The 14,441-nt window shown below is 40.4% G+C and overlaps 1 protein-coding gene across 1 annotated transcript in view; it reads right to left on the bottom strand.

Moving 5' to 3' along the window:
- Nucleotides 1-14,441, bottom strand: part of EFCAB6 (EF-hand calcium binding domain 6) — a gene marked incomplete at both ends in the record, with an annotated part of 107,012 nt that overhangs the window by 46,720 nt on the left and 45,851 nt on the right. Inside the window, 3 exons of the mRNA XM_082310186.1 lie at nucleotides 2,367-2,476; nucleotides 7,100-7,271; nucleotides 13,423-13,590. Of these exons, the coding sequence (XP_082166312.1) occupies nucleotides 2,367-2,476; nucleotides 7,100-7,271; nucleotides 13,423-13,590 (450 nt within the window). The remainder of the gene's footprint in view (nucleotides 1-2,366; nucleotides 2,477-7,099; nucleotides 7,272-13,422; nucleotides 13,591-14,441) is intronic.

Below are 14,441 nucleotides of genomic sequence, written 5' to 3'. Positions count from 1 at the left end.
CTGAAACTATTTCGCGTGATGTTCTGTTCTGGCAAGACTCAGTCCTGCACAAACAGCAGCTTCATATTGTCACAAGTTTATTATCCCACAGCCCAGCAGCATCAGGAAAGGGCATCAGCCAGCTTCCCAGCAGGGCACCCATGTACTTCCAGTCCTGAAGGGCTAGGGTACTTTTAGGCCATAGAAAAGCTATTTTGGTCACCGTTCCAGATCTGATTCCTTCTGCTCATTGTGCAGTGATGCTCTAGGAACCTATTTTGCCTTGTTTCTGGGGAAGAAGAGACTAAGGATCTTTTGTAGTCTTTTGAACATTTTAGAATTTTTCTGCAACACATGAGCCATAAAGAGGAGTAAAGTAATTCACATCAAATTTTAAAATGGGAAAAACTTGTAAAGAAAAATGTACACACTGACATTTCGCTACACCCTACTCCTGATTGATAAGAAAAATGTTAAGTTAATGGTCTGTTCTAAAGAAACGTTTCTTTTCTTTTTGAAAGATTTACATACACGGACACACAAGAGCCTGTACAACTACCCCGAAGAATCACTAAATAGTATTCACTGCATCATTTTAACTTCTCCTGATTTTACCTGTTAAATCCTACTCCCCCCTACAGACATGCATTATCCTTCCCTTTTTTCATTTCCAGTTTCTATTGAAGTCTAGTCAAGAAAATTTGTACTCGTGTTATCTTCCCACTAAAGCTTATAAGAAGAAAATCAGGTCTCTTTTTCTGTAACTACAGACCACCCTCCACCCCAGTGAATCACAAATCATTGAAAAAGAAAAGTTAGGAAGGTTTTTTCTTTGCCTTCTGGTTTCTGAGATTTACTTTATGTTAAATGTGGGTCACATTTCCTTTTACAACTATGAGACATAGTAACGTATGGAAAGAAAAGCTGTGATCCTCACAGTTGGCAAAAGCAAAAACTTTAAATACAGACAAAACACTGTTGATTCTTGATTTAAATCAAAGAGCTGGCACACTCATTTTCCCTGAGGTTAACCTGTTTCAAACATCTTTTACTAGGCTACTGGATGGAAGTGCTCATATTTAGGTGGACAGATGATTAGCTGGCTATATTAACAAACTCCTAAACTTCTAGGCCTGAATGAAGAAAAAACAGAATATTACGTCAGCCAGCCACAAGTCAGCCCTCCCTCTTGTCTTAGTTCTAAAAGAGAAGTAATGACAGCAGAAAATAATAGTAACAGTGTGAAAAATGTAAATGCACCTCTGAGAAAAATAACAGAGACATAATATGGAAATTAAAGCAGGCCTTGAAGCCAATCGCAAAACTGCCGTTGACTTCAGTGGCATCAGAATTTTACCCACAAAATCTAGACTTAAAGCATAAGTATAAAAAATTGAGAAATTAATAATTACTTACTAGCTTTAGTTTGCACTCAGAGTTCCACCCTAAGAAATCAGTTCAGATTCCATCAGCTTCATTTTTAAGAGCTAAAAATCAAACCCCTTACAATGCCTTGAAATGAGTGAAATTACTGATGGGGTAAGGCAAGTAGCTGAGGTGAAAAAATGTGCTCCCAAATTATGAACATATTCCTCTGGCATTCATTCCTCCACAACAGTAAATCAATGAAGACCACATCCTCATTATATGGGTAGACAATACATCTATATCTACACAAACAGTAAACCTTGCTCTCTCACTGGGATTCTTGATAATCTAATAAAAATATCAATTATGTTACAGATAACCACATTTCACCATTCTCTAGTAGCAACATCCCTTAACAGCTTTAACATTCAAAAGCAGCACTTTAAATTAAAACCATAAACCAATAAGTAACCAGATCACACCGCAGAGCTCAGTTGTATATACTGCCACTAAAACTCATCACTAATGGCTTACTAACAGATCTTTCTTTCCTGAAAGGACTAGTTACTCTTTTCTGGCTTTTTACATAGAAAAGAAAAAGTTACTGGACATCACTACTAAATCTAAGTCATCCACTATAATTTAGGATACAACATAATTCCAAGACTGTGAATAAGAGTTAGAAATGCTGAGGACAAGGATCTACTCAAGGCAGAGCAATTGGTCAGTTACTTTTTGCAATCTGTTAGTGACAACTCCATGGCACCTATCTGTGGACCTTTAGTTAGTTCACATCCCGCATGTTGCGGTTTCCCTCTTGTCCTGAGTTAGATACTCAGCAGCTTGGCTGTATCAGGAGTCAAAGAGCTACAGGCAGGAAGGTCATCTGTGTGCTAAAAATCATATCACTGATCTCTTCCTAATTTCACCAATAGACTTTCCTCGAAAAAGAAAAGTTCTGGATCTTCTAGGAAAGGTTTGTTTCATGCTTTATTGCTGTTAAAATTCCTTTACCTTACAGTATTGCCACAAAATCCAAATAACTCAACCCTCCATCTGGTAACCCTAGCTTTTCTGTTAGTAGATTAAATTGACTGTCATCCATTGGCATGCCATGATCTTCCAACACCTGCTAGAAGAGAAATAAAGTTAGTTATATAATGGCCTATTTTCTTGCTTAATAAGCTGTTTTGAATACTAAATATCTGGGTGTTTTATCCTATGGCTCAACTTGAAATTACTCTGAAAATTGATCTCTCTTCCTTACATTTACAGTAAGCCATTTAAATATAGATCTATTCTGTACATCTTCAGTTCTATACAGAAAGAGGCAGAGAGCAAAATTTGACTATATTTTTGAGACTGGCATTTTAAGCAAAAGCACCGAGTGACAGGCTAAGATTAAACTTCACCTGGAAAATAAAAAGTGCCAGAAGAAATGACGTTAGCTCATTTAGCAGACAGGAGGAAAACTGTCATTTGTAGAATTTGCTGCTGCTGCTTTTCCCCACGAGCCTGCCATAACTACCTCCTGGACAAGAAATACTGCAGAATGGATTCAGGCCCCTGAACCACATACAGCTGCAGCGAGGTGGAAGGCAGGATTCCTTCTGCATTGCTGCTCTTCAAAGCAGATTTGGGGATCCATTTTAGGTAATCTATTTTGGCAAGGAACTTTCTGATCTTCCTACATTCCTCCTATGTCCCCTTCTTTTTTTTTTTGTAGACCCTCTACCTCTCTGCATCTAAGAGGTGCGGCAGTCTGGAGTGGCAGCAGTCTCCCATTGCGCCCCTCTTAATGTTATCTGGCAGTCGACTGTGGAGGGGTCTCTGGTTTTCTTCTACTTTTCCCACTGCCTGTTTCCCTGAAAAGTTGTAGTTGCAGCCCCTGCTGCTCCTGAGGGATTTCTCCAAAACCTTTCATTTCCTTCAGCTGCTTTGTAACTCCTGATTTGGGTGTATTTCTTTAAAACTGTCCTGCACAGCTCTGTCTTGACTTTCCAAGTGTTTCTACAGTGATTACTCTTGCCATTATATTTTAGTTAATTGTACAGATTAAAAGAAAAAAATCATTAAATAGCTGAACAGCATAAGGAGTGTTAAAAAAGTGAGAATAATTAGCAAATTATCATTCCTTTCTATGAATGTAAAGCTTCTGGATAAGCAAGCACATTTTATGTTCAGTTGAACAAGTATTTACCATCAGATCAAATGCTTAATAGCAGCGATAAGGAAATCTGGCCGCACAAATCCAATCAAAGCTGGAGAGAATCAGTCACAATAGTAATGTTGGTGACTACAGTCTCAACTATTAGCGCTTTCATCTAGAGGAAAAAAAAGTGATAAAACTCTGCCAAAACTGCATACAAGATTAAGTCATATTAAATTGTACGACTAGGTCATTGTCCTGTACTGAATGGCTCAGAAAAGGCATAGTTTCTAAGTCTTATTTAAAGGAAGAGGATTCATGACAGCCTTACAGCAAGGAGATATTGTAATCCTTCACAGAAGTGAAGGCACACAGACAAATTGTGGATGTTACCCCAGGACCCCTGACAGAGCTTCAGTTACCATCTTCCTGATTTTGAACTATATTAAAAATTAGACAAGTCCAAAGGTGCAAAGGCAGGGTCTGTGCCTTCTTGCCCAGTTCCTAGGTGAGCCAGGCCAGTGAAGCCAGAGGCACTAGATTACTCTTTGGTAAAGGAGGTGGAGTTCAGCATCCCCCTTCACTAACCCACCTCACACCTTTGGTACTCCACAGGCAAGCAACTAAAAGGTGTCCTCATGCTGTAAGCTGTAAAGAAAACCACAGAGAACTGACAGTATTGGAATAACCCTGGTGATTTTATGTCTGCGTTTTTGGGTTCTTCAGGCTTACCAAGATCAATTACCCTTCAGAGGAATGCAAGGGTGCATTCTGCCCACTCCCTTAATGCAGCTGTAACATAATGTTATATGAATAAACAGAGCTTATCCACTTCCGAGTTGGGCAGGCAGCTTTTGCCCACTTCTATGGCTTGGCCTGGAATAATGAATCAGAAAACAAGTATGGTTTTACGTTTGCCGCTACTACGCTATGCTATTACTGTTTGAGCAACCTACCCCACCTCTGAGGACAAGAAACTCTGCCCAGCTGTACACTAGCTGCTTGGCTGCTCTAAATGAAGCTGTAGATCAGAGGAGCAGTTTCAAACGTGCCAATAAAGTGGGCAATGGTGTTGGCACACCTGCCCAGCTACAGAGTCAGGATCCAGTCAAAAAACAGCATACCACTGTAGATCACTTCAACTTCAGTGGTACCCCAAAATGCTTCACAACCTACTCACCTAAAATGCACTTGGGACATGTCACATCATTGCCTACACCATTTGTGACAACCTACTGTATCCAAAACATCTATATGCCGCTGGCAGATATGATACAGAGAGTCCTACATCCTTCTGAAGCAGCAGTTGGAGGCCAGGGGAGATTCTCCACAATGCCTACAATGGTGCTAGACACCCATTTCTAGATGTTCTTTATCTACCACTGAAACTCCACAAGCTGTGGGATGAAAAGCAACTGTTCTCCCAGGGTATGGATTGATGAACATCTTGGTAGAAGTGTCAGGGAAATTAAAGCACAAAGAATGTGAAAACTCCCAGTTGGAACTCTACCTAGACAATGAGGTGGAAAACCCTTTCTTTTGCAAAAGGTGTAGAGATCTCTATAAAGACCACAAGTGATGGAGAATCAGTTTCAGTCTGCATTTCACCTGAAAATACACATGCTCAGTTCCCAGGGACATCAGGTAGTCTGTCACTTCAGTTCTGATGAGGAATCCCTTTTAATGACCCTTATTCGCACAGAGCTCTCATCCTCGTGCATTCCAGGGTAGGCTCATTTCACTCAGCACAAGGCAGGGCAGAACAGGGCTACTGCAGGGAAGCATGCCCCTTTTGAATGACCGTAATCAGCAGCAGCAAGGCAGAATTCCCAGGCAGTATTCCACCCAGCTGGACTCTGCTGAGCTTGCAGGGTCCAAGGACATCACAGTGCAGTGATGCACATACCTGGCTTCAGGTACATGATGATTTTTTATCCTTTGTGCCTTTCCAAAACTTGAGAAATGCATCATCCATAGTGTAGTAAAAGAACAATGAAATCACAAAGACTAACCGTTCAATAGCTTCTGGTGCTATACAAATATCTTAAATGTGAGTTGTATGCAGACAACCAATGCAGAAGAAAAAGCAGCAGGTAGAATGAGTTTGTTCTGCCTAACAGTGACAAAATGCACTTTACCGCATTAGCTGCAGGCAACATATAAGCCTCTTAGGTATCACATTGTAGCATAAATCACAGCAACCAAAGCCAATGTCCCAAAGGTATGTGCCACAGATGTCAGATCTGTATGAGAGGAAGGGTTGCAGCTTAACACATTCTTAATAAGTGTATTATTAACAAGAAAACATTAAGAAAAATGGAAAATGTTTTGTGTGTTTTGTCCTCCCTCTTTCCCTTCCCTTCATTTCAAAGGGATTTCTGCACGCAGTTGCAGAAAGCTATCCACCTGAGGGTAAGAAGATGCGTGGCTGAATGCAGCTACAGTGTTTGCAGGGGAAGGCTCTATAGTAACAGCCTTCATCCTGCCGTATGATGTGGAGCACATACCTCATGGGTCTATGTTGAGAAGGGGAGAAAGGAAGGCAACAGCTTGTCACCCCCTTACAGTCAGTACGTTTGGCCCTGCAAAAGTAGCTGGTGAAAACATGTACAGTCCATGCTACATGGTTTGGAAGATGGTGTTTATTACTGAACCAGAGTAAAAATAGATTGGGACAAACTTACTTTCTCAAGGGAATATGCAGGCAATTTTCAAAGGTACTGTTCTGGCTTAACCCTTGCTGACTCTTACCTTACTTCAGCGCCCAGCCAAAGGGCAGAGCATGCATTACTGTCATAACACTATTCAGCAGCAGCTCTTGCTTAAGACTAGGGAAATATTACTGCCATCATGTCTCTTTTCCTGCCCAGTCTCAACTTTCAGCAAAGCATTTTGCTTTGAAATGTGAAAAGAAAGAAATGTACAGCTGGGTGCCATCAGCATCACAGCTACAATCCCGAATCCATGACCTCACAAGTCTGCCCAAAGCACAACATGCAGTCAGATAAACCATCAAGGCTGTGATGGGCCCTGGGAACACCACAGAAAACCCTCTCTCAAAAAAAGACACCTACAAAATTCAATTGGAAGTCTTGGCAAGTAAGAACTATACAATCTCAATACCTTCGCATTATTGTGGATCCTCTCAGCACTGAGATGCTGTACCCAAATCAGCTAAGAATCTTATTCTTCACCTACCAGCTACCACTGTGGAGTTGCAAAGAGAGCTTAAAGACTCTGAGCTTAGGTGATTCTTTAAGGTATGCCCACTCACTTCACATAAGAGGTGCTTTGTTGGTTGACATTAAACCTCCAAGTCCCAGCTGTGCCTTGCCAGTCCCAATTCATGTTCTTTTTGACAACTGGGAGCAGTTGAAGCTTTCAAGGTGTAGTGCTGCTACAGGATGACAATTTTATGTCTTTAAAGACAAGTTGAGATTCTTTCTCGTACAATAACCTGCATGAGACCCGTTTAGCTCGTCAGTAACTGAAACAGTCCTGGAGGATTTAACTCTAGCTGTGTGAGCAGGCACATTGCTAAGACAATAAGTATCTTTCTGGGAAAAGTAGAGGAGAGAGAAAAATAGCTAACATTTTTCCTACCTTCTGCAAGCCAGCCTTATTAATTTTCCCCCGTGATTGCTTGTTATAGGCAAAAAAGCTGTCTTTAATAGTTGCTGCCTGTTGTATCACTCTGTCCTTCAGCCTTTTAATTACTTCATCAACAGTTCTATTCTGGGTGTATTTGTTAGCTTGATCTTCAATCTGGTTGATTCTAAAATTGAAAGATTGTGCATGAAGACAAGTTTCTTATTTTTTGTAGTTTCAAACATTTGATTCAGCAATAATGAACAAGACTGCTTTAATGACAGACAAGACATAGACATGGAAGAAGCTTCTTTGATGTAAAACAAAATGATAGGTTGATCAAGTTAGAGCACACATTGATTCCGAGGCCTATATTGTGCAACCATTTCTTATGTATAGCTTGCTTTACAGAAAAGAAAAAAAAAAACAACAAAACAAACCCAAAACAAAAATTGACTGATACTGCTCTGAAGTATTTCTTTTGCAAATGGAGATCCTAGATGTCCAAATCACAGGCTTAGTTTCTAATGAGCCCAAGTTTCTACATCAGCTAAGGAGCCACCTTTATCCTTTAGTACCTCCTCAGTTAACGTGAGATGGCTAAGCTAACGTGAAAGAAGTTAATGAAAGTCTTTCTATTGATTTTAAAAGGAAAAAAATATCTCTTACGACATTTTCTCTCTTCCTGGATCCCAAGTAAATCACTTCCATGCTTTTTCCCTTTGGAGGAATGGCCAGAATACCTTTCTTTCTCAGGCCCTATAAGAAAGTCCATAGATATAGACTATATACTCTTCTTGCTGAAATACCACAACTTTCATCAATAAGCCATTAAAATAAATAACAATCAAATATTTAATAACTTTTAAAGTCAGAAAAGAAATTAAATTAAAGGGTATGTAATGTGTCCCACTTGTACCTCTTTTACATCCATTATGGATTTACTATAACCCATGAAAAGGAAAGTTAGAACAATTATTTTTGTTAAATTTTAGAGCATGTATTTCCATATAAGCAAAATGCAGAAATATTCAGCAGTCTTATTTTATAGATTTATTAAGTGTGCTTTTATAGTATTCCCTAAACTTGAAGATAATCTTAACATTTTAACTCTTATTCTAAAAATATGCTAATGAAAAGAGTTTTACTTTGATCTGAGCAGCACACAGAAGATTAACTCTAAGCCTCCCAAATGGGATCAAAAGATGACAGTGACTGCTGACTCCCTCCTGAGGATCTGAGCTGAAGGCACCTGGTCTTCTGAGATATCTACTATCTTGCCGGAATGCAAGAGGTTGCCAAAACATTAACAACTTTACCTGCCCCATCCCACTGATTATTATATTCTCCTGCCTATCAACATAGGCCTTGCCATGAATGACCCGGAGAAAATGAAAAAGTAATTACAGGACAGATGATGAAGGTAAACTCAAATGTTCTTTATACCCTTCCTCGTTATTGAAGTTCAAGACTGAGGCAAAGCCTGGATGTGTCCTGGAAATAAATGAATGATTACTTGCAGAATGTCATCTAAAAGACCGTCTTCCCTGCCAGGGGCTTATTCACAAAAAGCTTTCTTTATCTACTAGCTTTATAACCTAGTAGGAAAGCCTTAGACTAGATTGAAGAAAGGAACTGACATAAAAGCTCACAGGAAGGTATTTACCACAGCCACTAAGCTAAGGACCTAAAACTACTTGGAACGGGGTTATACGTTACGGGGTCATAGAAGACACAAAACCAGACAGAATGGATCAAGCATGGTGGTTGTCAGTACATGAATATAAGAAACGTGGTATAAAGAAGGGGACCTGGAAGTCCTTATGGTTCTTGGAAGATCCTGGAATCTTACAGTTCAGTAAATTAAACCTTATTTAGAGTTCTAGTGATAAAAAACTATGAGAACATGAGTGCTACGATGGTAGGGTGCCTACTATACTTCACCAACAGGGAAAACAGGATTTGGATTTGAAACTTTTGGAGATTTAGAGATTTTTTCCTGAGGGGGAAAAAAAAAAAAAGAAAAAAAAAAAAAAGAGGCAAAATCATTCAGGGTAAAAGAGCTGGTTGTAATTGGTTCGGTTATTATTACAGCAGAACACAGGTTGTCCAGCAGATTATCAGAATGTGTCAGTGACATCCTGTTGATGCTGCAAAATCTAGTGAAGGGAAAGTCTTTCTGAATTTTATCTGAATTAACACAGAGGAACTGCTTAAAAAGGTGAAATGCAGCTTAGGCAGGAATGATGATGGAATGACAGAGTTTACGGCACTTGTAAAAGGAAGGCAGGCGAATAGTGAAAAAAAGTAGATTTCTACCTTCTCAAGGAACTAAAGTCTCATGGGAAATGGGACTAAAGGAAAAATAACTTAAGGAGAGCTGGCAGTGCATCAGTGAAACATGCCATCACAGTATAAGAGAGAAGCATGACTGTGTACAGCCAAAATCTGAAAGGCCACAACACAAAGTGAGATTCAATATCAAAAATATCAAGAGTAATGAGAACTCATTCTATAAATGCTTCAGTAATATAAGAGGGATCAAGAAAAAATTTGGCTTTCTATTCAACAGAGAAGGAAAACTACTAACAGATTGCATTAAGGGGATGAAGCACTTAAAGTCTCTTTTTGTATTGGTCCTCAATAAATAGTCAAATATAAGCAGGTTGCTTGAACAATGAATATTAATAACAAATAAGGAAAGAACAAATAACAGAATATTGCTATGAATTCATATTGGTTCTTAAAGAAATGGCTAAAATTGTCTCCCAAATTTATGCAGAAAAGCAAACACACTACCTACTTTTAAAAAGAGGGAAGGAGAAGAACTGGAGAGTTACTGACATATTTCCAGGAAATCTATTCCTGCTTTCAGGCAGTAATTACAGAGTCACAAAGAGTTCAAAGCCTGTTAAGAGACACAAGAGCCACTAGGGATCCTTGAGATCTACCCTGATTTCAGGCAAGCTTATATTTTAAATTATACTCCCCTCCAACCAGCACCACTTTTAGCTTGGTTTCCTAGCGAAATAAGAATAATGCAATCAGCCATTTCATGCACATCTGTCAGCCTTTCCCCTAAATTTGGAGTCCATCTACCAATTTCAGTCAAACTTGAGAGGGGTAGGGGTCTTCAGATACAGCAGTTACAAGTTTTGTGAAATTGACAGTCATGAAAAGGAGAGAGATTCTTCATTCTCCTAGTTGTGAAGGCTTTCCATTTGTTAGCAGCTAGCCAAGCAATCAGCATCTGTGCCTCTCTGGGCTAGCCATGTACTGTCTCTTGCCCAGCTGCCAGATTGCAGTACTCACTGAGAAGTATGTTCTTTTTCTACCTTCAAGTAATAAGCCACAAGTACATTTACCAACTGTGTGAGACACCAAACCCTACTCCCTGCGCATTCTCATCTCACTGGGGCTGGGTCTCAAAGTTCTTCATTCAGGCCTGACAAACCTAACCTACCTGTCTGCTCTAACACATCAGTTCTGGGTGCCAAAATGCTTGCTGAAGGTATGGATAAAGCTCCAGATGGTGGCTCAGCAGAAGTTAGGGGCAGAGATATTTATTAGTGAGGCCACAGATTTATCTTGAGTTTAGTGTACTGTGTCCTATTGACAGAACTGTATTCCATGTTGGTGAGTCATCAGCATTTTTTTTTATCTTGCCAGCTCTCTGCTTTGACAGTCTTTCAGTAGAAATGGCATTGGACCTCAGTAAAAATAAGTTTGGGGAATTTCTGAAAGGTTTTTTGACCTCAAGAACAGGAGGGACAAACAGCCTGCAGAAAACAAACTGGTTGATTTCTTGATTGAAGTACAGCTCATATTCTGCTTTGGGAACAATCTTGGAATGCATCTGCAGGAACACTCTGCTCCCAAAAAATATTGCATAGAAGGAGCCAGCCATAAGGTCTTAGATATTTCCTTGTGTCTCACAAAAGCAAATTAGTAAAGAAGTTCAGAGACAGAGGCAGTCTGCTAGAAGTCCTGAGGATTAAGATGAAGGCCATTGTGGAACAGGATCTTTCACAGGTAGGGACACCTTAACCACCCCAGCTTGTTAAAGAATACAGGTGGAAAGATGTGGAAATATCAAGATTCCACCCATTGCAGACTGTTGGTCCAAAATCACCACTTCGGTAAGAAAGAGGCCAGGCTTGCTTTCCTAGAGACTTCATGTAATACTTCTTTTCCATTACCGGTCACGAATTCTCGCTAAAGAAAGGAGCAGACATAATTTGGCAAATGAGAGCCACACAGCACCCATTATATAACAAGGAAAGAGGTAACATTAAGATTCATAAGGATACTGAAATTTCATTTTAGCAATTTCAGGAGGAGGGACAGAAGCCTTGAACTCCATGCTAGAAGGCTTAGAAGGTGTTGGTAGCAGAATTGACTTGGCCACCACAGAACATCACTGGGACAAGAGGAACTGAAGGGAAGTTGTAAACCACTGCTTAAACTTACAGAAGGAGCGACTCATCTGACATAGTTCCAAGACACTGATCAATTCAGGAATTGAACATCCAAAGGTTCTGTTTTAAACTTGTCAGAATGCCTAAACCAACAGTTCTTGTCAATGTCATAAATAAAAGGTCAGACTTGGTATGTCTGCAGCATGGTCCCAGCTTTCTGCACAAGGGATTGGCTCACTCCTGTGTGGGGCTGACATAGTAAAATGACTCAGGACATGTGCCTGAGAACTTGTCTCACATGTACTGCTGGCACGTAGCCAGGTAACACTTCCAAACAGTTGACATCCTCCCAATAGCTAGCGACTGACAACATTGTATAAAGCAGTTCAAAGGCCTCATGGCCAACATCACCTTGGCAAGAAGGTAAAGGAGATTGTGGTCTTTTTAAAAATATCCCAGAAGGCTTCTGTCATCCCAAGACCTCACTAGGAGAGACAGAAGGATGTCCCAGTGCCTGAGAGGTCTTCAGAAGATGGATAGTGTGCTCCTCCTCTGCTTTGCCGTTCTACAGCAGAGCTTGGCAAAGAGTCATAAGTGAATTCTGGCGAGTGCAAGCTGTCCTTCGGCAGGGTCCTTCTGCAGGCATTTGAATCCTCTTATTGCCGATTCAAATGCCAAATATCCACTGCCAATTCCTCTATGTTCATGACAGAAACAGGGAGGTCCTGGTGGGCTTACAAACAATTTTGTGAGAGCTTTGCTGCAGACTTCATTGAGTGGCACTGAAATTGGTATTCAGGGGCAGAGCTCAGAGGCCGTTGTTTACACTTATGTTTGGTGTCCCTGCAACATTTGGCCTCCTTTGAAAAATGTGTGGAGATCCTGTGGCAAAGCTCAAGACAACAGAATAGAGACAAGAGAAATGGCCTTTGTGAGCTGTAGGAATAAGCTGCCAGTTCTGACATGTGTATGCACAGACAAGGCAATTCCTAGAGCTGCCCTGAAGGGGATTCAGATGGGGACTTAAGAAACACAAAAAGGTCAGACTGTTGAAGAGGAAACAAAGAAGTCTGAGGAGAATCTGGGGCAAGACAGAGATACTCCTGTCTTGAGAGCTGTTGTCAGAAATGTGAGCTTTGCATAGGGCACTCTGTTTTATGGAATACCAGCTTAGCAATGAGGGAAGGCAGGCACTGAGCACACCTCCATGGAGATATTAGAGTAAAGCATTATCTGGGTTCAAGTGAAAGGAAATACATGTGTCCTGGGTCTGACCATACCTGTAGATTATCAAGCAAATGTAAGGAAAAAAAAAAAAAAATTAAGAGAGGCTCATCCCATTACAAGGGAAAATTTGTTGTTTCCCCTGCAGATTATGCAGGCATTTACATATATTCAAAAGTAAGAATTGAGGAGAATCAATAGGCCATACATCTTTGTAACCTGGATGCCAATATCAATGATGCTGGTTCAGCTGGAGGCTACAGCTATGGCCTGCAGTAGTCACAGCCATCAGATGTGCCTGGTCCCCTGAGAATGTTCAAATCCAGTTCCTGAATAATGAGCCACACTCATTCTACACAGGATCACAAGCTTACTCCTCAGACGTTATCTAGAGGGCAAAACCCCAATTTTTGAAGGATGCAGTGAGATATCATCCTTGTGGACCCCGTAAAGTGAGCTCAACCATTTTTACTTGAATCCTGGAGTCTTTGATGAATGATCCATGTGTGTTTGTTCTCCTGATGCAATGCTTTGAATGTTGTACAATTTTGAATGTATCTCTGTGAAATGAGAGATCAGCCCAGGACAGTACTTACCATTAGAAAAACAGCATGTATCCTCAGTCTATCTGAAAGTCTCCTTTCTATACATATTTTTTCTTTACATTAAATAGAAAATTGTCTGTAATAACAGTACCTTTTTGAAAGCTCTGTTTGCCTTTTTTCTTCTCTTTGTTGTTTTTCCTTTGATATATGCGAGCTGATACCATTTAAGTCACCAGAAAGAACAGCAACTTTTAAGTTATCCAAAAGCATCTTGTAAAAGATTCCATCAGAAGAGTTATCCTTGTATTTATAGCATAAGCTGGATAAAATAAGAATTTAAAATAATTTCGGAGATTGAGAACAATGCATAATACAAATGTTTTAAAGGAAAGACGATCAAAGTAACACATTTCCTTTCCATATACAGTTAAGGGCATTATTCAGAATGCTGTCCTTAGGCACTGGAAACTAGCCTTCCCAGGCTCCTTCTGTAGCCTACAGAGAAAGCAAGAACCTAACTTAAATGCTGTGTCACGACCTGGAAAAGCTCCATTGACTCTAGAAGGAGCCTAAGGACACAAGCCTCCCCTACCTACAGTTACCCTTTGTGAATACCCTGTGTAATTAACACTTGAATGATATGGTGGACATTTAGAAGAAACTTGGCTCACCCGACACTGACCTGTCAAATTCAGCTGCGTTGGTGGAAGAGGGAGCTAAGATCACAGCTACTGCACAACTAAATCTGCCAGAAATTATGACTGAAAGCCATTGTTTACCTTAACTTGCTGCCTGGCATTTGAATATAAAATGAAATCACTAGCGGCCTAAGTTAATACTCCTAGATATGAACGTTAGCAGCCCAGGAGCAGACACACTGTTTGTTCAGCCCCTTCTGTTATTCTGAGGGTAACTTCCAGTGAAGAGGTTGAGTTCGTAGTTCCCTGGGCCTGTTAAATTACCCTCTTAAATCACTGCCATATAAATTAACAGAACTCATGAATCAGAGCCCTTGTCATCACTGTGTCGCTGCTTCACTGTGCTGTTCAGCCTTCCAGGATTTCATTCATGTTCATAAAGCTTTGGGGCATTCCTGGATGAAAGCAGAAGGCTCCTGTCCTTGTGCTGGGGACACATGGCATTCTCTGCACTCCACTTATCCGAAGTGCC

The sequence above is a fragment of the Platalea leucorodia genome (genome assembly GCF_965183815.1).
Source record: "Platalea leucorodia genome assembly, chromosome: 4".
Classification (NCBI taxonomy): Eukaryota; Metazoa; Chordata; class Aves; order Pelecaniformes; family Threskiornithidae; genus Platalea; species Platalea leucorodia.
The sequence above is the reverse complement of the archived record's forward strand: the minus strand, read 5'-3'. Positions and strand labels throughout refer to the sequence as shown.